This window comes from Rana temporaria, chromosome 9 (assembly GCF_905171775.1).
Source record: "Rana temporaria chromosome 9, aRanTem1.1, whole genome shotgun sequence".
Classification (NCBI taxonomy): domain Eukaryota; kingdom Metazoa; phylum Chordata; class Amphibia; order Anura; family Ranidae; genus Rana; species Rana temporaria.
The window spans coordinates 44,823,268-44,846,552 of record NC_053497.1 but is presented as its reverse complement, the minus strand read 5'-3'; the positions used below and the strand labels follow the sequence as shown (position 1 = coordinate 44,846,552).

At 45.2% G+C, this 23,285-nt stretch overlaps 1 protein-coding gene across 1 annotated transcript in view; it reads right to left on the bottom strand.

The window, feature by feature from the left end:
• Positions 1 to 23,285, bottom strand: part of ACP7 (acid phosphatase 7, tartrate resistant (putative)) — a 44,707-nt gene that overhangs the window by 11,372 nt on the left and 10,050 nt on the right. Inside the window, exons 4-10 of the mRNA XM_040323348.1 lie at positions 21,848 to 22,030; positions 20,993 to 21,018; positions 20,637 to 20,734; positions 11,942 to 12,004; positions 11,743 to 11,857; positions 9,686 to 9,799; positions 4,822 to 4,879 (exon numbers count right to left, since the gene is read on the bottom strand). Coding sequence (XP_040179282.1) covers positions 4,822 to 4,879; positions 9,686 to 9,799; positions 11,743 to 11,857; positions 11,942 to 12,004; positions 20,637 to 20,734; positions 20,993 to 21,018; positions 21,848 to 22,030 — 657 coding nt within the window. The remainder of the gene's footprint in view (positions 1 to 4,821; positions 4,880 to 9,685; positions 9,800 to 11,742; positions 11,858 to 11,941; positions 12,005 to 20,636; positions 20,735 to 20,992; positions 21,019 to 21,847; positions 22,031 to 23,285) is intronic.

Below are 23,285 nucleotides of genomic sequence, written 5' to 3'. Positions count from 1 at the left end.
TTTTATAGTGTGGGGCGTGTACTAAACCCCCTGAGCCATAATTGGCCAAAGCCATCCTGGCTTTGGCCAATTATGGCTCTCCATTTTTTGCAAGCTGTGATTGGCCAAGCATGCGGGTCATAGTGCATGCTTGGCCACTCATCAGCCAGCAATGCGGCAGTAAATTATGGTCTGTGAAACGTAACTCGAATTTGGCGCAAATGACCCGTTTTGTTCTTATTTCGACGAACGATCGAACATACGATGTTCGAGTCGATCTCATACAAAGCTCATCCCTAGCTAGGACTTACATTCAGAAGGTTAGAAAAGAATAGGTAGACTTGATACTACACTGGGCACTGGATGACTAAAGATTGCAAAAGCTTTGCCTGATATAAAAATATCTGCTATATATAACATGCAGAGTCCTTTAAGATGAGGCAGAACAGGGGGTGCAAAGACTGAGGGCCAGTTTACACCACAGTCCAGTGCGTTTTTTTTTTTCTGCATCAAAAACATGGATAGTAGGTTATACGGTTTTCAATGGTCACACCAGTGTGGTCAGTTTCAGAAAAAAAAAAGTTTAACATGCTGCATTTTTTCTGCACTGGGCTGTAGTGGAACGCGGTATAACGCACTAAAACACACATGTCCTTATTTAAGGTTAAAGCAGAGTTCCACCCTTAAAACAAACTTTTTATGGACAGCTTGCCTTTAATGTAAAAAAAAAAAAAAAATCTTAATATATTTTTTTTACTCACTTCTATATGGCTGTTACTAGGCAGATTTTGTAATCTGCCTAGTTCCTAGTCCGCGGTGGTAGAACTTCCTGTACTAAGACCCTATTGCCTCCTGGGAAATGATGACACTCATTTCCCAGGAGTCTTTGGGCATTACTGTGCCTAAAAATCCCAGCATGCACCTCTCTAGGGAAATCCAGGAAGGAACTGGGCTTCATAATGCCCACAGCTATGATGGAAACGGTCACAAGATCCCTGAGATGATATCAGGTAAGTTTTTGCAACTGTTTATGCACCGATCGTGCTTTATTAATATGTTTTAATGAATATTCATAATAATGTAATTGAGATTGCAAAAATAAAATACATTTGTTTTTGCCCGTAACCCCGCTTTAAGAAAAAAAGAGGAGGGATGCACTGGAACGCATCAAAAACACGCATGCAGAAAAACATCTGGATCGGCGTTTCTATGGTGTGAGCTGGCCCTAATTGTTCAATCAAATCAGCATGGACCTAAATTGAAGCATTTCCATTACCTTCCTGAATTGATGCCAAAAATAATTCAGCCGATCTGAAGGCTAATTCAACGCATTTCGATTGGTAAACACTAATCTTTCTCAAGGAAGGCTATTGGTGGATGAATGTAGACATGTGCAATTCGTTTTGTTTCTAATTCGTTTTTTTACGAAAATTCGGAAATTCGTTAATTACGAATTTTCGTATTTACAAATTTTTTATTTACGAATTTTCGGACTTACGAAAATTTTGAATTCACGAATTTTCGTATTCCCGAAAATTCGAATTTACGAATTTTCGAATTTCCGTTTTTTTACGAATTTCGGAAATTCGTATTTTAGCATTTTAGAATTCTCGAAATTCCGAATTTTCGAATTTTCGAAAATTTCGAAATTTTTCAATTTTCGAATTTTTCCATTTTCAAATTTTTCCATTTTCGAATTTTTCCACTTTCGAATTTTTCAATTTTCGAATTTTTCAATTTTCAAATTTTTCAAATTTGGAATTTTTCAAATTTGGAATTTTTCAAATTTAGAATTTTTCAAATTTAGAATTTTCGAAAATTCGAAATTTCGAAAATTGAAAAATGTTTAAAATTTCGAATTTTTCAAATTTGGAATTTTTCGAAATTCGGAAATACGAAAATTCGAAATTCGGAAATAGAAAAATTCGAAATTTGAAACATTTTTCAATTTTCGAAATTTGAAAAATTCGAAAATTTCGAAATTTGGAATTTTTTAATTTTCGAAATTTCGAAATTTTCAATTTTCGAAAATTAGAAATTTCGTATTTCCGAATTTTCGTATTTCCGAAACTTCGAAAATACGAAATTTCGAAAATTGAAAAATTCGAAATGTCCAAAATTCGAAAATCGAAAATTGAAAAATTCTAAATGTCAAAAATCGAAAATTCGAAAATTGAAAAATTCTAAAATCGAAATTTCAAAAATTAAAAAATTCGAAATTTCGAAAATTTAAAAATTCGAAAATTTAAAAATTTAACAATTCGAAAACTGAAAAATTCGAAAATTCAAAAATTCGAAAAACTGAAAAATTCGAAATACGAAATTTCAAAAATACGAAATTCGAAAATTGAAAAATTCGAAATGTCAAAAATTCGAAATTTCGAAAATTGAAAAATTTGAAATTCGAAATTTCTGAAAATTCTTTTTTTTTTATTCGTTTCATTCGTTTTTTTCGTTTCATTCGTTTTTTCCGTTTTTTGCTTTTTCGGAAATCCTACAATTTCCCGAATTTCCGAAAAAAGTAAAAAAACTAAACATTTTTTTTTTTTAGAAATTTACGAATTTCCGAAAAAATAAAAAAAAACGATTGAAACAAAAACGGGAAAAACGAATTTTCCGAATTTCCTGAATTTACGAAAAAATAAAGAAAACGAAAATAACAAACGGCAGTGCACATGTCTAGATGAAACTCTCTTTAAAAACTCTCTCATCCTGCCTCTAGGTTCCTTAACCCCTAATGGCCAAAACTAAATTCAATAACTTCTCATGTCATAAAGCATTAAATCCATAATATACTTTATTAACTATTGAAGAAAAACTTCTCCTTACTCAGAAAATAAAATAATAAAAGGGTAGGAAAAACAAAGCATAAAAAGTATTCAAAAAGTTCAATATTAAAGTTTCATTGGATTTTTAAAGTGGTTGTTAACCCTTTACAACCAGTTTAAACTACAGGCAAGCCTATAATTAGGCTGCGCTGGATATCTCCATGTGTTGACGTCATGCGGCACATGTGCATGTTGTTGCTTCAGTTGTACTGTGCGTGAGCCGCCGGGAACGGCACAGTACAACTGAAGCAACAGCATGCACATGTGCCGCATGACGTCAACACATGGAGATATCCAGCGCAGCGCAGTGGTGCCATCGTGGCTCCGGCCAATCACAGCGCCGGAGCCGCAATACCCGGAAATAATGTCGCCGCCGGAGAGGGAGACGAGGGAGGCTGCGGGGGCTTTGTTCTCGGGTAAGTTATTCATAATGAGCTAGTATGCTATGCAAAATCAAAGGTTTTCCCTCGCAGGGGATTTTCACCATCCATACAGGTAATGATAAATTCAGCCTCCTGGCTTATACATACAGCAGTGCTGCTCAGGCCTTCCACTTTAGGCATTTGTCTGTCTCCTACAGACTATTCCCTTGCCAACACCGTAAATTTAGATAGAAGCCCCTCACTGCTCTGATCCTCGGACTTGGGTCTCTGGCTTCCACTGTGCACACAAGCACTCGCCGGTCTTGTCCAGTGCACACCTGCACTCGTCGGGAGGGTGGAGCCCAGAACCCTGAGGCCGGGTTCACACCTATGCGAATTGAGTGCGGCTTAAACCGCATCCAATATGCAGAACATTTCTAAATACAATGGGCTAGATTCAGGTACAATTGCGCTTTTTTTACGGAGGCGCAGGGCAACGTTTTTGCCCTGCGCCCCCGCAAATTTACTGCGCTGCCCTTGATTCACGGAGCAGTAGCTCCGTAAATTGCGTGGGCGCGCCGGAAAAATGCCCGGCGTAAGCGCGCGCAATTTAAATGATCCCGTAGGGGGCGGGAATCATTTAAATTAGGCGCGTTCCCGCGCCGATCGTAGAGCGCATGCTCCGTCGGGAAACTTTCCCGACGTGCATTGCGGCAAATGACGTCGCAAGGACATCATTTGCTTCAAAGTGAACGTGAATGGCGTCCAGCGCCATTCACGAATCACTTACGCAAACTACGTAAATTTGAAATTTCGCGACGCGGGAACGACGGGGTATACGCAACATTGGCTGCCCCTGCTAATAGCAGGGGCAGCCTTACGCGAAAGACGCCGTACGGAAACAACGTAAACTGCGTACGCAGGGCTCGCGTAACGTTGTGAATCGGCGTTAGTATGCAATTTGCATACTATATGCTGAGCACAACGGGAACGCCACCTAGCGGCCGTTGCAAGAATGCAGCCTAAGATATGCCAGCATATCTTAGGCTGCAGTCGGCGGAACGAGGTTCCTGAATCAGGAGCATTCGTTACGCCGGGGCAAGTAAGCAATTGCGCTGTGTAACTATGGTTACACAGGCGCAATTGCTTCTTGAATCCGGGCCATTGTTTTCAATGAGGCTGGTTCACATATGTGCGATGCATTCGCACTGCTCATTGCCGAAAAAACGTGTGCGTATTTTAGGCCTTGCGGTGCGGCTCAGGTGCGAATTTAGGCCCATTATCTTCTATGGGTACACAGCTGATTCGCAGATGTGTTCATTTCTCTTCAGGTTTTCTCTCATTCAACTCAATACACTTCCCCCCCTCCCTCTCCCCTCTCCCAGGTCTCCAAATTCGCAGCTAATCTGCAGCTAAAACGCAATGGATCTGCTGAACAGTTCTCTTATCTCTCTGCAGAGATAAGAGAGCTGAAATTTGCACCGCACTAGTGTAAATCCGGCCTTACTCTACTATCAGGCCCACACACCTGAACAAATCGTGCGCCGCTGAGTCTCAAAACCCAGATCCAGGACTGGAGATTTCATCCCATCCGGTTATACAGAATAGATGCCATCTTAACTAGGTGATGTTTTAAATCAAGCGACACCTACCGTATTTATAGAACAAATCCTCCAGTGCATACTGGCCTCCCGGTAGTCCAGTACGTATCTGAAAAACAGAGCACACAGCAAGATATCTCATCAGCAATGGAGACAATATGACTTACAGGAGACAAGGTAACTTGGATACATAACAGGAGGATTTACATGGCATTCTATGCAACACAAGTCCCACATGCACCTGCAGAAATCTTGTATTTAAAGCGGAGGTTCACCCAAATAACATCTATACAATCTATACAAGACCAAATTCTTTATACTTCTAACATGTACAGTAGGCACTTTATTTATTTATTTTTTAGGCTGTACATACCTTATTATCGCTATTTTCAATCCGGCTTCCGGGTACTCACTCCCGCGGGAGTAGGCGTTTCTATGCTGGGCCGCAATGTAATTTGGGAGTTCGCCCAGATGATTGATGTCCTTCAGAAAAAGTTTCCCCCGGCGGATAAGGCCCCCCCTGTATTGCGTAGGCGCGTCACGAGAGTCACAGATTTCCGAAAGTAGCCGAACATGTAGAGCTGACTGCGCTGGTGCCGTATAGAGCTGACTCGCGGCTCTACATGTTCGTCTACTTTCGGAAACTCTGTGACTCTCGTGACGCGCCTAAGCAATACGGGGGGGGGGCCTTATCCGCCGGGGGGAATTTTTTCTGAAGGACATCGCGGGCGAATTCCCAGATTACATTGCGGCTCAGCATAGAAACGCCTACTCCTGCGGGAGTGAGTACCCGGAAGCCGGATTGAAAATAGCGATAATAAGGTATGTACAGCCTAAAAAAAAAAAAGTGCCTGCTGTACATGTTAGAAGTATAAAGAATTTGGTCTTATATAGATGTTATTTGGGTGAACTACTAGTGCAAAGTGGATTTCCCGCTCCCCACTCCGTGATCAAATCGGTTACACCATCAGCTGTGCAATCTCCTTTAGATTTACATAAACTATGTCACCTGAAGTTGTACTTAACCTGCCTGGCGGTATTCCCGAGTCTGACTCGGGGTTAGATTTTCCAGCTGCGAGCGGTAACCTCGAGTCAGACTCGGGCTTGCCTCGCTGGATCCACAGGGAGTGTTTACTTACCTTGTCCCTGGATCCAGCGATGCCACCACGCTGTGTGAGCGAGCGGGACCTCGCTCGATTCACACAGTGCCTCTGTGTGACGCCGATCTCCGTTCCCTGCGACGTTACGACGCACGGGAGCGGAGAACGGCGCCAAATTCAAAAACATAAACAAACACATTACATACAGTATACTGTAATCTTATAGATTACAGTACTGTATGTAAAAAATACACACACCCTTTGTCCCTAGTGGTCTGCCCAGTGTCCTACATGTACTTTTATATAATAAAAACTTTTTTTTTCTGACTGCAAACTGTAGATTGTCCATAGCAACCAAAAGTGTCCCTTTATGTCAAAAATAGTTTTAGAGCAGCTAAAAAACAGCGATAATAAATTATAATCACTTGCAGAATTGTGCGATAGCGATTTGTGGGGAAATTCGTCATAAAAAAAAATAATAATGACAGCGACAATTCTGCAACTGAGCAAATTTCAGTGATTTTGATTTGATTACATTATTGAATCATTTTTATTATAATTATATTATTACTTGTTATAATTATTTATAATTATTTATTATATTATAATTTATAATTTTGTTTTTAAAAAAGATGCCTATTAGTCTCTTGTTTGGTCAGATTTAAGTGAGTTATTTCTAAAAATTACAGGCCTACAGTATAAAACGCCAAATTTCCTGGCAAATAATGGTACCGCTTTCAGCACCTTTTTTCTGAAAGAATCATACCGCCAGGGAGGTTAAGGCCAAGAACACGCCACTCGTTTTTTTTTTTTTTTTTCGTTCAACCCAGCGGTTGGAACGAAAAAAATAAAACCTGACAGCCCTGGGCAGAGCCATTGGCTGAGAGTGCTAATCTAGAGCCAGGAAGGCTGCTGGTCTTCCAGCATGCTCATCCAACAGAAGCCAGCTGAATGTCCGGCTTCTGTTGGACTGGCTGCCGTCCATACGGGCCGAATGTCAGCCGGTTTTAATTGAACTGGCTGATCTCGCCCGTCATTCGGCCCATGTGTACTAGGCTTTAAGCTTTAAACAGATTCCTTCATCCACACAAGCACTGTGGATGCAGTATTCCCCTTCGCCAGGACATTGTATTTTGACAGCGGGGACTCTCCGCCATCATAATAAACTGATTAGCGCTATAGCCGATTGGCTGCAAGCTGCTTATTAACCACTTGCTTACTGGGCACATAAACCCCCTTCGTGCCCAGGCGAAATTTCAGCTTCCGGCACTGCGTCGCTTTAACTGACAATTGCGCGGTCGTGCGACGTGGTTCCCAAACAAAATTGGCGTCCTTTTTTCCCCACAAATAGAGCTTTATTTTGGTGGTAATTGATCACCTCTGCGGTTTTTATTTTTTGCGCTATAAACAAAAAAAGAGCGACAATTTAAAAAAATATATATATATTTTTTACTTGTTGCTATAAATAAATATCCCAATTTTTTTTAAAAAAAACTATTTTTTTTCTCAGTTAAGGCCGATACGTATTTTTCGACGTATTTTTGTAGAAAAAAAAAATCGCAATAAGCGACTGGTTTGCGCAAAAGTTATAGTGCCTACAAAATGGGGGATAGATTTATGTTTTTTTTTTTTTACTTGTAATGGCGGCGATTTGCGATTTTTTTGTCAGGGCTGCGATATTGCGGCGGACGTATCGGACACTTTTGACACAATTTTGGGACCATTCACATTTATACAGCGATCAGTGCTATAAAAATGCACTAATTACTGTATAAATGTGACTGGCAGTGAAGGGGTTAACACTAGGGGGTGAGGAAGGGGTTAAATGTATTCCCTCCTTGTGTTCTTACTGTGTGGGGGGAGGGGACTGACTGGGGGAGGTGACCGATGCTGTGTCCCTATGTAAAGGGACACAGATCGGTCTCCTCTCTCCCTCACAGCACGTGGAGCTCTGTGTGTCCTGCTGTGTTACCGACGATCGCGAGTGTCTGGCGGACATCGCGGCCGCCAGACACTCGCATCGGCTCCCGAGCGATGCGCCGGGCACGTTGTTTCCCCGCCGCGCGCCCCCAGCGGCGCGCACAGGGAACAACAACAGCAGGACGTCCAGGGACGTCCACCCGGCACTTGAGAGCCACGCTGTGGACGTCTTTCGACCATAGCGCAGATCTCAAGTGGTTAAAGAAAGTTTACCAGCAGAACCATTTTAATGATTGAGTCGAAGAAAAGGCTGGACGGACGCACTCACTATTAACACCTTTATTGAAGACAGTTTAAAAATTCTTCTGGTACAAAGACATCAGAGGCACAGAATCAATGAAAAGCTGACATGTTTCCCACCACTATGGGGTGCTTAGTCATAGCGGTGTTCTTTTGTTGTTCATTTTAATGATTGGTTTCTGTCACAGAGAGAGAGCTACACATAGATCAAAATTTGTCCGGTCCCTGCTGAACTTACTGAATTTCAATCCATGTGTACCCAACTTTATCGATCTATTCAATTTGTAAAACCAGATAGACAATTAAAATAGAACTAAAGGCAAAACTGTTTTCATTTTGGATAGAGTAATGCCTCATACACACGGTTTTTCTAACAGGAAAAGTACAATGTGAGGTTTTTGTCAGGAAAACCAACCGTGTGCATGCTCCGTCACACTTTTTCTGTCAGTTTTCCTGCCAAGAAAAGATTAAGAGCAGGATCTCAATTTTTGTGACAGGAAAAAATCCTATTGCGAATCGCGTTCGTCTGTATGCAATTACGACGCGCAAAAAAAATGCGCATTCTCAGAATCGAGCAGAACAGCCAAACTGCCTATTGAACTTCATTGGATCTCGGCTCGTCGTACGTGTTGTACGTCACCGCGTTATTGACGTTCGGAATTTCAGCCAAGATTTGAGTGACCGTGTGTATGCAAGACAAATTTCAGCCGTTTTTCCGCTGAAAAAAAACGCTGATCATGTGTACAAGGCATAAGGCTGGGTTCACAATTGATTCACATGCGGCTGACAGCAGGGGGTCCGGTGTGTCCCTGTTCTCTGTTTCAGTGACATATCAGGCCCAATTTTTTTACTGAATTCGAACCTGAAATGGAGCCAAAGCCGCACAGGACTCCTGTGCAATTCGCTTCCCAGTCGTCCCCCGGAGATGTGTGAACCGGCTCCATTGAGAGCCAGTCGCAGTCTCCTGTCATGCCAATTGGATGCAGAGAAAACCGCATCCAATTTGCACAAGTGTGAACCCAGCCTAAGGGAGGGTTATGAACCCTGTCAGTCTCCCTTCGATAAGATTTCCCTTTACTTCCTGTCCCATAGCCAAAACAGGAAGTGTGAGGAAACCCTTCCAAAGTGAAGAAATCCCTGTTTGTCACCAGGGTCCCCAATAGAAGATTTTCCCCTCTATTCCTGTTCTTGTGACAATCTAAAATTGTGATTTTTATTCACTTTCACTCTCAGTGATAATAATAAACATGACAAAGTTTAGCCTGTACACTTTAAGCTAACAATATATGTTGCAATCTGATATAATTATCTGCCAACAACTACATAGAAGAGGAGCTTCTGCAATTGGATTGCGTGATTGGATTGGCCGTATTAGGCGCAAATTCGCTCTATTTCCCCATCAACAAAGACAGTGCTGACAGGAGAATCCCACCTGTGGAGCCATTGTGTTCTCCATGGGGGGGGGGGGGGGGCTATCACAGCGATTATTGCTAGTGGCTATAACATAAAATCCAGCAGGCTAGTTGTACTCAAGTTGACTGATCGAAGTCCATCCTGGAAATAAGATTCACAAAAAGCTTGGATATTCTACTCACCGTGCTGTTAACTTTGGCACAGTCATCACTGTTAAAATTGGTGCAATACATCGGACGGTGTGCCATTGTGATGATCCATGGGCGCTCAGAACGACGAGCCTTGCTGGTGGCCTCCTAAAAGAGGAAAGTTGGACATTTTTTATCACATATTTAAAGTGGAGGTTCACCCGATTTAGTGACTTTGTCTTAAATAATAGTCCCCCCGTGGGACATAACGAGTTCCTGTTAAAAAAAATTCTAAAAATCTCCATACCTTATTTTTGCCTCCTCGACCTGGCACTTCCGGGTTCTAGCGGTGCGGGACTGGGCGTGTCACTTTCACCGCAATGGATTAGGGGATTGTCTGCTTGTCTGCTAGTCACAGCAGGGAGTGTCCTTTTCAGGACGCTGCCGGCCGTTGTCCTAGCAACTATGCAGTGTTGACGGCGCGGCTCGCCGTCACACTGCGCATGCGCGGGATAGATCGGTGAATGCTGGGACAGCATTCACCGCATCCCGGAAGATTACACAGGAGGGCTTCAGAGTGCCCGCAGTTAAGATGGCCATCACAAATTTTTATAAAATACACTTTTGGGGGAAATCGTTCTGCTAGCGGCTGCGACAATGAGACTGGTGAGTACAATTTTTTTTGTACCATCAGCGTCACAAAAACGTATTTAAAAAAAAAGTTTTCCTGCGGAACTCCCGCTTTAATATGTTGCTTTGGGCACCAAGGGCTCGGGTGCCTACAGGCTTCAATGATGGTAATCCAGCCCTAATTATGGGATACTTGGCCCAGATCATGGTAATACACCTAACAGTACTTCACCTTTTGCTGTGAAGACTGACTACACTACGCAAAGATAAGAAATGGCAGAAGCGCCAATCCACTATGGCCAACACGTTTCTGGGGCTACATCAGGGCCAAATATTTGTATTTCTACTGTTTTTTTTTTTATTGTTTTTTTTTTATGCTATCATTGATGAGATGTGTTCTCCATATAAACCTGCATTCAGCAGCCTGACATTTCCTGTTTTAAATAATAGGGATACTGACGGCAATAAAAACTCTCCCCTGCTGTATCCCAAACAAAATCAAAAGTTGTGGCTGGAGTTGGGTTCTAAATTGAAAGATATTAGTTTTTGACCTGAATGTGCCTTCAAAGTGACACAAATACGATCTGTAATTCTGACAAGAAAACCTTTTTTTTTTTTTTTCGACTGAATTTTAGTTCAAACTTGTGTTGCATACACACGGTCACACGAAATTCCGAGCATCAAGAAGGTAGTGACGTACAACACTACAACGAGACGAGAAAAATGAAGTTCAATGATTGCGAGCATGCGCGTAGGAATTGCATACAGACAATCGGAATTTCCGGCAAGAACTTTTTCCGTCGGAAAATGTGAGAACCCGCTTTCAAATTTTGGCTGTCGGAAATTCCGACAGAAAAAGTCAGATGGGGCCTACACACACAGTCGGAATTTCGGACCAAAAGCTCACATCAAACTTTTCTTGGAAAAGTGTACCGCTCCAAGCCCTGCGACCTATGCTGTGCTCCCGCCCTGTAGTACTGACAGGTGCAAACTCTGCGCTGATCCGTGGAAAAAATAAATGTTCCTGGACTGCCGCACTCTGATAGGCGATTTATTGAAACAAAATAAACAAAGGATAAAATCCAAAGCTGTATAACATCCAAAAAATCATGCAACATTGCAATCAATGGTAAAAAGTGGACATAGGGGACAAAAAAGCTTACATGTTTCACATCATGGATAGATGCTTAGTCATAGCATGATTTTTCGGATTTTATACAGCTTTGGATTTTATCCTTTGTTTATTTTGTTTCAATAAATTGCCTATCAGAGTGCGGCAGTCCAGGAACATTTCTTTTTTCCATCAAACTTTTCTTGTCGGAAATTCCGACCGTGTGTACGCGGCATAAAATATATCCTTATTCTCCAAAAACAATTCATACACATCTACTCAAACCATGATTCCAAAAGTATGCATCGTAAAAACAAGACCATGATCTAGGACATAGGTGGAGACTGAAGAACAACAGTGTGCATCTAACCTGCAGATCCCTTTGTAGCCATTTAAATTGCTCCGCCACCAATTCTTGGCCATATTTCAGGTAGAAATAAACCTCTGTAGAAAACGAGATAATGTGAGCAGGCCCAAGATCCCAGCTGGAGAGAGAACAATGTATAAATGTTAAGGTCACATGTACATTTCATGCATCATTGTGTCATTTCTGCCTAGTGCTCTCCTACCTGTACCACAGGCCCTCTGTGACTCCTGGCATGGAGAAACGCATGCGATAATTGGAGAAATTGCTGAAAAACAAAAAGATGACAAAAACTGCTGTTTTAATAGGATAGTGTCAGATCTTTTAATATAAGATAATTAATATGACAGGTTTTAAAGTGTTTTTTTAGTCTTCATAACCACTTAACCCCCCGACCATATTGCTGGTCAAAGACCAGAGCACTTTTTGCGATTCGGCACTGCGTCGCTTTAACTGACAATTGCGCGGTCGTGCTACGTGGCTCCCAAACAAAATTGGCGTTCTTTTTTTCCTACAAATAGAGCTTTCTTTTGGTGGTATTTGATCACCTCTGCCGTTTTTAGTTTTTGCGCTATAAACAAAAATAGAGCGTCAATTTTGAAAAAAATGAATATTTTTTACTTTTTGCTATAATAAATATCCCCCCCAAAAAAAAAAAATTATATATATATATATATATATATATATATATATATATATATATATATATATATATATATATATATATATATATATATATATTATATATATAAAATAGGGGGTAGTTTTATGGCATTTTTATTAATATTTTTTTTTTTACTAGTAATGGCGGCGATCAGCGATTTTTTCTTTCGGTACTGCGACATTATGGCGGACACTTCGGACACTTTTGACACATTTTTGGGACTATTGGCATTTTTATAGCGATCAGTGCTATAAAAATGCATTGGATTACTATAAAAATGCCACTGGCAGGGAAGGGGTTAACACTAGGGGGCAGGGAAGGGGTTAATTATTACCTGGGTGTGTTCTGAGTGTGGGGGGGGGGGTGGACTCACTAGGGGAAATGACTGATCGCTGTTCATACATTATATGAACAGACGGTCAGACATTTCTCCCCCTGACAGGACCGGGAGCTGTGTGTTTACACACACAGCTCCCGATCCTCGCTCTGTAACGAGCGATCGTGGGTGTCTGGCGGTGATCACACCCGCCGGGCATGCGCATCGGGATCAGGGACAAGCAGGGGGGCACCGTGTGAGGCGACGTAGAGCTACGGGCTCTCGCGCAGGGGAGCCGACCTGCCGCCGTATAACTGGCGGCTGGTCGGCAAGTAGTTAAAGAAAAATCCTCAAATACTGTAGCTGCTGACTTTGAAAAAGGAAAAACGTACTTGTCCACGGCTCCAGCACTGTCCTCACCCAGGATTAGGGTTGCCACCTGTCCAGGATTCACCCGGACAGTTCGGGTTTGGGATCTTGTGTCTGGGATTCAGTCTGCCTGTAACCCGGACACATTATTTAGACTGGGCTGTGGCTCCCCAAGTAACTGAGGTAGTCACACAAAAATCTGTTTCCATTCGGGAGATGCGGGCCGCTGTCTGGGGGCAGGTTTGGCATCACTGAGGGGGAGCCACGATGTCAGCAAGAGCAGTTTGGCCACGCCCACTGTTTGCCGCAGCGCGCTGCATTACCACTCTCCTTGAGGCACCCAAAGGTGCCCCAGGTCTTTTATTATCCTATTGTGTATTCTACGGAAAAAAAAGTGCCCTGTGCCGCTAAAGTGTTCGGGTTTGGCTTGAAGAAAAGATGGCAACCCTACCCAGGATGGTTCCTCGCCAATCTTCGGAGTTCCCAGCACTGGCATGTTTACTAAGGGAAGCCGACTGTGACTCTTTGCAGCTCCAGACACAGGCTTCCTAATGCACATGCACGAGCTGTGCTGTGCTTTCTGAATGGACCCACAACCTTCTGGGACCTGCAACGTTTCCCAGAAGGTTGCGGGCAAAGAGAGGAAAACTTCTACTCCGATCGCATAGGAGGTTCAAGCGGAAGTGAGAGCAGGAACCCATTAAAACTCGGTACCTGCTCCCCAAATAAAAAGAAAACTCAAAAAGTAGAATAGGTGGGAAGTCATGCTTTAAAGCCTAATTAAACCCTCACAATTGGCTGTATAGCAGCCATGGTAAAATATCCAATGCTGCAGTGATCTGGAAAGTCGAACAGCGGCTCTCTAGCTCTGAACAGTGTATAAATCAACAGCACTTACTACTTGAGGAGCATGTTTTATTATCGCACTGTTCAGGGGGGGTTGTGTCAGCCTACAGGAAAACCGGGACTCTGTAAACAATAAATCTTTGCACTGCTATTTTCTTTACACTAAAAAATGAGTTTACATGAAACAAGCTGCTCACGCCTTATAACACTTCCATGTGTGTTAAAACAATGTGACGAAACACGTACAGGTGGAGTTAGTTGGATGACGTCCTCGATGGTATTTGCTCTTTTTTTTCTTGGTGCTGTATTGAGGAGGGGAGCACAGCTAGTATAACATTCTGGGCATACAGGATTCCATGTAAAGGGGACTGGTGCTCTCCCTGCTCACGCCTTATAACACTTCCATGTGTGTTAAAACAATGTGACGAAACACGTAGAGGTGGAGTTATTTGGATGAAGTCCACTATGGTATTTGCTCTTTTTTTTTTCTTGGTGCTGTATTGAGGAGGGGAGCACAGCTAGTATAACATTCTGGGCATACAGGATTCCATGTAAAGGGGACTGGTGCTCTCCCTGCTCACGCCTTATAACACTTCCATGTGTGTTAAAACAATGTGACGAAACACGTAGAGGTGGAGTTATTTGGATGAAGTCCACTATGGTATTTGCTCTTTTTTTTTTCTTGGTGCTGTATTGAGGAGGGGAGCACAACTAGTATAACATTCTGGGCATACAGGATTCCATGTACAGGGGACTGGTGCTCTAAGTCACAGATAATCCACTGAACATACAGGATTCCATTTAAAAGAGAATTTGAGCTGTTTTTGACCTTACATTTTTATGTGGGTCATCTATACCACATGAGAGCACAGCTGGTGTTGTTGGAGAGTGGAAGAGTGGACAAGTTTGGAGTAAAATATAAAAAGCTCATTAAAGCCTTGTAAACACGATCGGATTTCCGCAGACAAAGCGTCTGACTTTTGTCTGAAGGGCGTGTCCCTGGATTTTGTCTTGCATACAAACGGTACACAATTGTCAGCCAACAAACACGAACGTAGTGACGTACTAGACGTACTACATGTTTTTTCAGCTCTTGAGCGCCACCCTTTTGTCAGCTTCTGCTAATGTCATGTTTGGTGAGCATGGATTCCGAGCATGCGTGTTTGTACTTCGAACTTTAGTCTGACAGACTTGTGTACACACAATCGGAAAATCTGACAACACACAGTTGTCCACGGAAAATTTTAAGACCTGCCATCCAACATTTGTCCGCGAAAAATCCGACAATTGTCCGATGGAGTGTACAAACGGTCGGATTTTCGGCCAACAGAGTGTCAACACACAATTCCCGTCGTAATATTTAATTGCGTGTACGAGGCTTTAGGCTAGGTTCACACATATCCGGTTCAAATTTCCCCTCAGTTTTCACTACAAATTTCATAAGCAGCTGTTCATTTTTGAAGCTGGCAGCCACCAGCGTCTTTAACATTAGATGGTAAAAGCTGACAGCTGAATGTAAAAAAATATGTTGTGGGTTTTTATTACATTTTTTACACTTTTTTTGGTGAATGAGTAGGGGTACCATGTTCTCCCTACTCATTCACATTGAGGGGGGTGGGATCTAGGGGCCACAAACCCACACAATCACCAGCCAGGGTTGTGGGGAAGAGTGCCCCCCCTGTCCCAAACCACCCCCCCAATGTTGAGGGTATGTGGCCAGGTATGGTTCAGGAGGGGGGCGCTTGCTCGTTCCCCCCCCTCTCTTGGCCTGCCAGGCTGCATGCTCGGATTAGGGCAGGGGTCTCCAAACTTTTTACTTCGAGGGCCACATTCTATATTTCACACATATTCGCGGGCCGGAAACATAATTTATAAATAAATCCACAGTAGAAGAAGAATAGAATAGAATTTGACTTACTGCTGACAGCAGGACTGGATGGTGCTCCTATATTCTTTGCTGGCACCTAAACGCTGGAGCATCATGCAGCGGGGCTAAACTTCCAGCGTGCATGAGGCTTTACATCCGTGTCCCCATCCATCTGTGTGCCCATCCATCTGTGTGCCCATCCATCTGTGTGCCCATCCATCTGTGTCCCCATCCATCTGTGTGCCCATCCATCTGTGTCCCCATCCATCTGTGTCCCCATCCATCTGTGTCACCATCATCTGTGTCCCCATCAGTCAGTCTCTCCATTCATCTGTGTCCCCATCAGTCTCCCCATTCATCTGTGTCCCCATCAGTCTCCCCATTCATCTGTGTCCCCATCCATCTGTGTCCCCATCCATCTGTGTCCCCATCCATCTGTGTCCCCATTCATCTGTGTCCCCATCAGTCTCCCCATTCATCTGTGTCCCCATCAGTCTCCCCATTCATCTGTGTCCCCATCCATCTGTGTCCCCATCCATCTGTGTCCCCATTCATCTGTGTCCCCATTCATCTGTGTCCCCATCAGTCTCCCCATTCATCTGTGTCCCCATCAGTCTCCCCATTCATCTGTGTCCCCATCCATCTGTGTCCCCATCCATCTGTGTCCCCATTCATCTGTGTCCCCATCAGTCTCCCCATTCATCTGTGTCCCCATCCATCTGTGTCCCCATCCATCTGTGTCCCCATTCATCTGTGTCCCCATCAGTCTTCCCATTCATCTGTGTCCCCATCAGTCTTCCCATACATCTGTGTCCCCATCATGTGTCCCCATTCATCTGTGTCCCCATCATCTGTGTCCCCATCAGTCTCCCCATTCATCTGTGTCCCCATCCATCTGTGTCCCCATCCATCTGTGTCACCATCATCGGTGTCCCCATCAGTCTCTCCATTCATCTGTGTCCCCATCAGTCTCCCCATTCATCTGTGTCCCCATCAGTCTCCCCATTCATCTGTGTCCCCATCCATCTGTGTCCCCATCCATCTGTGTCCCCATCCATCTGTGTCCCCATTCATCTGTGTCCCCATCAGTCTTCCCATTCATCTGTGTCCCCATCAGTCTTCCCATACATCTGTGTCCCCATCATGTGTCCCCATTCATCTGTGTCCCCATCATCTGTGTCCCCATCAGTCTCCCCATTCATCTGTGTCCCCATCAGTCTCCCCATTCATCTGTGTCCCCATCCATCTGTGTCCCCATCCATCTGTGTCCCCATCCATCTGTGTCCCCATCCATCTGTATCCCCATCAGTCTTCCCATTCATCTGTGTGCCCATCAGTCTTCCCATACATCTGTGTCCCCATCATCTGTGTCCCCATCATCTGTGTCCCCAATCATCTGTGTCCCCAATCATCTGTGTCCCCATCATCTGTGTCCCCATCAGTCTCCCCATTCATCTGTGTCCCCATCATCTGTGTCCCCATCAGTCTCCCCATTCATCTGTGTCCCCATTCATCTGTGTCCCCATTCATCTGTGTCCCCATCAGTCTCCCCATTCATCTGTGTCCCCATTCATCTGTGCCCCCATCCATCTGTGTCCACATCCATCTGTGTCCCCATCCATCTGTGTCCACATCCATCTGTGTCCCCAATTATCTGTGTCCCCATCATCTGTGTCCCCATCAGTCTCCCCATTCATCTGTGTCCCCATTCATCTGTGTCCCCATTCATCTGTGTCCCCATTCATCTGTGTCCCCATTCATCTGTGTCCCCATCAGTCTCCCCATTCATCTGTGCCCCCATCCATCTGTGTCCACATCCATCTGTGTCCCCATCCATCTGTGTCCACATCCATCTGTGTCCCCATTCATCTGTGTCCCCATTCATCTGTGTCCCCATTCATCTGTGTCCCCATCAGTCTCCCCATTCATCTGTGTCCACATCCATCTGTGTCCACATCCATCTGTGTCCCCAATTATCTGTGTCCCCATTCATCTGTGTCCCCATCCATCTGTGTCCACATCCATCTGTGTCCCCATTCATCTGTGTCCCCATCCATCTGTGTCCCCATCCATCTGTGTCCCCATTCATCTGTGTCCCCATCCATCTGTGTCCCCATCCATCTGTGTCCCCATCCATCTGTGTCCCCATCCATCTGTGTCCACATCCATCTGTGTCCCCATTCATCTGTGTCCCCATCCATCTGTGTCCCCATTCATCTGTGTCCCCATCAGTTTCCCCATCCACCTGTGTCCCCATTCATCTGTGTCCCCATCAGTCCTTCCATTCATCTGTGTCCCCAATCATCTGTGTCCCCAATCATCTGTGTCCCCATCACTCATCAGGCTATCCCCACAAATTGGTGTCCCCATTAGAGCCCCCCCCCCCCCATCATTCATCCGAGTCTTCCTGCACGGTGTCCCCATCACAGCCCACCCCCGCCTGCATATTTGTGTCACCATTAGAGCCATCAGCCCCCCTCCTCACATGTTTGTGTCCCCATAAGAGCCACCAGCACCCCCACATTTGTGTCCCCATCAAACCCCACAGATATTTGTGTCCCCATCAGAGTCATCACCCCCCCCCCCACATTTATGTCCCCATCAGAATCATCAGGCCCCCCCCCCACATGTGTGTCCCCATCAGACCCCACAGATATTTGTGTCCCCATCAGAGTCATCACCCCCCCCCCCCACATTTATGTCCCCATCAGTCATCAGCCCCCCCCCACATGTATGTCCCCATCAGAGTCATCAGCCCCCCCCCCCCACATTTGTGTCCCCATCAGAGTCATCACCCCCCCCCCTACATTTATGTCCCCATCAGTCATCAGCCCCCCCCCCCACATGTATGTCCCCATCAGTCATCAGCCCCCCCCCTACATGTATGTCCCCATCAGAGTCATCACCTCCCCCCCACATTTATGTCCCCATCAGAGTCATCACCCCCCCCCCCCACATTTATGTCCCCATCAGTCATCAGCCCCCCCCACATGTATGTCCCCATCAGAGTCATCACCCCCCCACATTTGTGTCCCCATCAGAGTCATCAGAGCCCCCCCCCACATGTATGTCCCCATCAGAGTCATCAGCCCCCCCCACATGTATGTCCCCATCAGAGTCATCACCCCCCCCCCCCCACATGTATGTCCCCATCAGAGTCATCACCCCCCCCCCCCCCACATTTATGTCCCCATCAGTCATCAGCCCCCCCCCACATGTATGTCCCCATCAGAGTCATCAGCCCCCCCCCCCACATTTGTGTCCCCATCAGAGTCATCAGCCCCCCAAAATGTGTGTCCCCGTCAGTCTACAACCCCCCTCCACGTGTGTCCCAAGCAGAGTCATCAGCCCCCAGATGTTTGTGCCCCATCAGAGCCATTCAACCCACCCCCACACAAGTGTATCAGCCCCCCCTCCTTGCATGTGTCCAGCGCGTCTCCACTCTCCATCACTGGCTGTGCAGACCTGCTGCATCTCCTGACTCCCGCCCCGCTGGTATTACACACTCGTTACTGGTTAACAGCGAGGCGGGAGGCGGGAGCAGGGAGGCGGCAACGGGTCTGCCCTAAACACCTCATTGGCTGCTGGGATGCCGTGGTCCCAGCAGCCAACACACACAGTGAGACGCCGGGAGGGATTGCGGGACCTGCGCTGCATATTGCCGGGGGCGAATATGCAGCGCAGGTTCCACAACTAACAGGTGGACTAAGGATTCACGCTGCGGGCCGGAAGAAATGGCCTGGCGGGCCGGATGTGGCCCGCGGGCCGTAGTTTGGAGACCCCTGGATTAGGGGATGGTATGTTTTTTTGGGGGGGGCACCATTTTTTTTTATTTTGGAGTGGGTTGTCCCCTCAATTTTTTTACTTTTTGTTTAAAAAAATATTTAATAAAAGGCTAGATTTATCGATATGCCACCCAAATGTGTTACAGAAATCAATTGTGAGGGTTTAATTGGGCTTTAAGAATTGGAAGATTTAGGGCCAGATCCACGAAGCAGTTACGCTGGCGTATCTATTGATACGCCGCGTAACTGCTAGGTTGCTCCGGCGTATCTTTGTTTTGTATCCACAAAACGAGATACACCTGAAGCAGGGCTAGATCCGACTGGCGTACGTCTTAGTATGCCGTCGGATCTAAGGTGCATATTTCCGCTGGCCGCTAAGTGGCGCTTCCGTCGATTTCCGCGTCGAGTATGCAAATTAGCTAGATACGCGAATCCACAAACGTACGTCCGGCTGGCGCATTTTTTAACGTCGTTTATGTAAGGCTTTTTCCGGCGTAAAGTTACCCCTGCTATATGAGGCGTATCCTATGTTTAGTATGGACGTCGTTCCCGCGTCAAATTTAGAAAAATTTACGTTGTTTGCGTAAGTCGTTCACGAATAGGGCTTTGCGTAGAATGACGTTCACGTCGAAAGCATTGGCTTGTTGTGGGTTAATTTGGAGCATGCGCACTGGGATACCCCCACGGACGGCGCATGCGCCGTTCAGAAAAAACGTCATTTTCGGGTCAAGTAAAATTAACATAAAACACGCCCACATCTTTAACATTTGAATTCCGCGCCCTTACGCCGGCAGATTTACGCTACGCCACCGTAACTTTAGAGGCAAGTGCTTTGTGAATACAGCACTTGCCTCTCAAAGTTGCGGCGGCGTAGCGTTAATACGATACGCTACGCCGGACTAAAATTACAATCCGCTACGTGGATCTAGCCCTTAGTCTGCTGAAGAACAATATTCAAAACAGTAGCATTTTAAACAGTGGATAGGCCTGCATGTAATTTAACCAAATGTCACATCTGGAAACACGAGTGTGAATACAAGAATTTGCACTTACTAGGCCTCTTCATGGTTTCCAGGGCAGGTCATATAGGGAATGTAGGCGGCCACTGACTCGATCTGACGCATAAACTCGTCACCCACCTGAGCATTATCCTTAAAGTAAGAAGAAGACTTTATTTTATATCATCAATAATACAGCTTTATTTGTATTCTGTATTTACAAAGCATCAACATATTACTTTAACCTTAGGTGGCACACATGAAATAATAAATGGGTGCAAATGACGGACTCTCAGCAATAAAAGGAGTAAAGCATGGAAAATAACAGGAGTATTATAGATGGTAATTGTAAAAGCTTGTTAATTGCATACGCTGGGCACTGAGATATATTAGAACATGAACATATTTTACCTTGTCCATATCATATGCAAAATCGCCTGCAAAAGAAAGGTAAAAAAGAGTTGATGTATATATGTGACTTGTGTTGGAAAACTGAATCATACAACTGATACAACATCTACTATAGAAATAATTCTCTATAATACATGCATTAAAAGGGTTGTAATGGTACAATTTTTTCTCTCTAAATAGCTTCCTTTACCTTAGTGCAGTCCTCCTTCCTTTACCTCATGCTTCCATTTTGCTTTTAAATGTCCTTATTTCTTCTGAGAAATCCTCACTTCCTGTTCTTCTGTCTGTAACTCCACGCAGTAATGCGAGGCTTTCTCCCCGGTGTGGAGTATCGTGCTCGCCCCCTCCCTTGGACCACAGGAGAGTCAGGACGCTCTTTACGTTGCAGATAGAGAAAGGAGCTGTGTGTTAGTGGGCATCCTGACTCTCCTGTAGTCCAAGGGAACAATACAGTGAACAATACAGTCAACTGCAGAACAGGGGTGGATGATGACACAGCTGTCCTAGGGGCAGGGCCGCCATCAGGAGGGTACAGGCATTGCACCTGTAAGAGGCCCGATGGTCCCCCCTCCTGCTCAATGGTCCCCAAGGCCCCTTAGAGGCCCGGCTGGCCCCCCTCCCGGTTTATTTATTTTTTGCAATACACCTGTAAGTGGCCTGATAAGCCCCCCCCCCCCCCGCTTATTATCGCGCATTAGCATCCCCCCCCCCCCCGGTTCTCTGCTCCAGGGGGGCCCTTTATTATCATTATTCTTTTTTACTTTTACTTTTTTTAATGTCTGCTACACTTTTAATGTCTGCCACATTTGCCCCGGAAATGCACACCTTCATGAAAACTCTCAAACTCTTACCTACCCACATGGAGTATGGCATCATACATGTCCATCTGGGTTTCCTTCTGGAGCCGAGATAGTGACTTAGCATTCTCATTTCCCATATCTCCAAACACAGCCAAGTGTGGTCCCCACGATGGGTCATTACAAAGGGCCCGGAAATAAAACTGAGGGCTCCAGCCAAGAGAACTGCCACAGTGGTAAACTGAGAAACAAAGAAGAAAAAAATGGAATAGATGACTGCAAGGCAATGACCTTATAAACAGATGTGCCCTACTTTTTAATGAGGAAACATACAGTAGAAGGCTACTCCTTAGGCCCCGTACACACGACCAAACATGTCTGCTGAAACTGGTCCGCGGACCAGTTTCAGCAGACATGTTTGGCCGTGTGTAGGCCCGAGCGGACCATTTTCGGGCGGATCGGACAGGACATGTACGGTCGTCTGTACAGACCTACCGTACATGTCCGGCCGCCCGCCATCCCTCGCATGCGTCGAATGACTTCGACACATGCGTGGAAGCATTTAAAAGGCAGGCCCGCCCACGTCGCCGCGTCATTGTCGTGGCGACACCGCGTCATCGACACAGCGACACCGCGGACACGCCCCGCGTATTGTTTACGCGCGGACTTCTGTTCGATGGTGTGTACAGCCATCGAACAGAAGTCCCCGGGCAGACATGTCCGATGAAAACGGTCCGCGGACCGGTTTCATCGGACATGTCTGCTCGTGAGTACAAGGCCTCACAGTAAGTGCCGGTTCACACAGGGGCAACCCGACTTCAGCGCGACTTGGAGCAACTTACAACGCGACTTAAAGTTGCCTCCAGGACAGGCGACTTTGGCTGTGGCCAATCACAGAATAATCAGCTCTGTGGGAGGGAGGGGTTTAAACCATTTTCTTTTCCTGTAAAGTTGCTTCAGTTAAGACAGTGATCCGACTTTGGAGGCGACTTCCATTGAAATGAATGGGTACAAGTTGCCTAGAAGTTGCCTAGAAGTCGCCTTGAAGTAGTACAGGAACCTTTTCTGAAGTCGGAGCGAGTACATTAAGACGGCTCTCATTCACTTCAATGGAATTTCTCATGTCGCGCGACTTGGGGGCGACACAAGTCGGATCCCAAGTCGCTGTAGTGTGAACCGGCACTAACCACGTGCACTAATGCACAGAAATATGCTGCATTAAAAGTGCAGTAACACACTGGAATATACTGCTTTAAACATGCAGTAATGCACAGAAATAGGCCCCTGATATTTCACCAAAGCTCCCTAATGGGGCTCCTAAAATAAAATAAATATATAATAAAAATAAAAAACTGCTAACACTGTCCACTGCCCTACTGACACCAATCTCTGCCCTACTGACACCGTCCACCGCTCTGCTGGCACCATCAGTATACTGTATATACACATGCAAATATGTTTGAGCTTTGGGTTGCACACCCTAATGCAATAGGCTG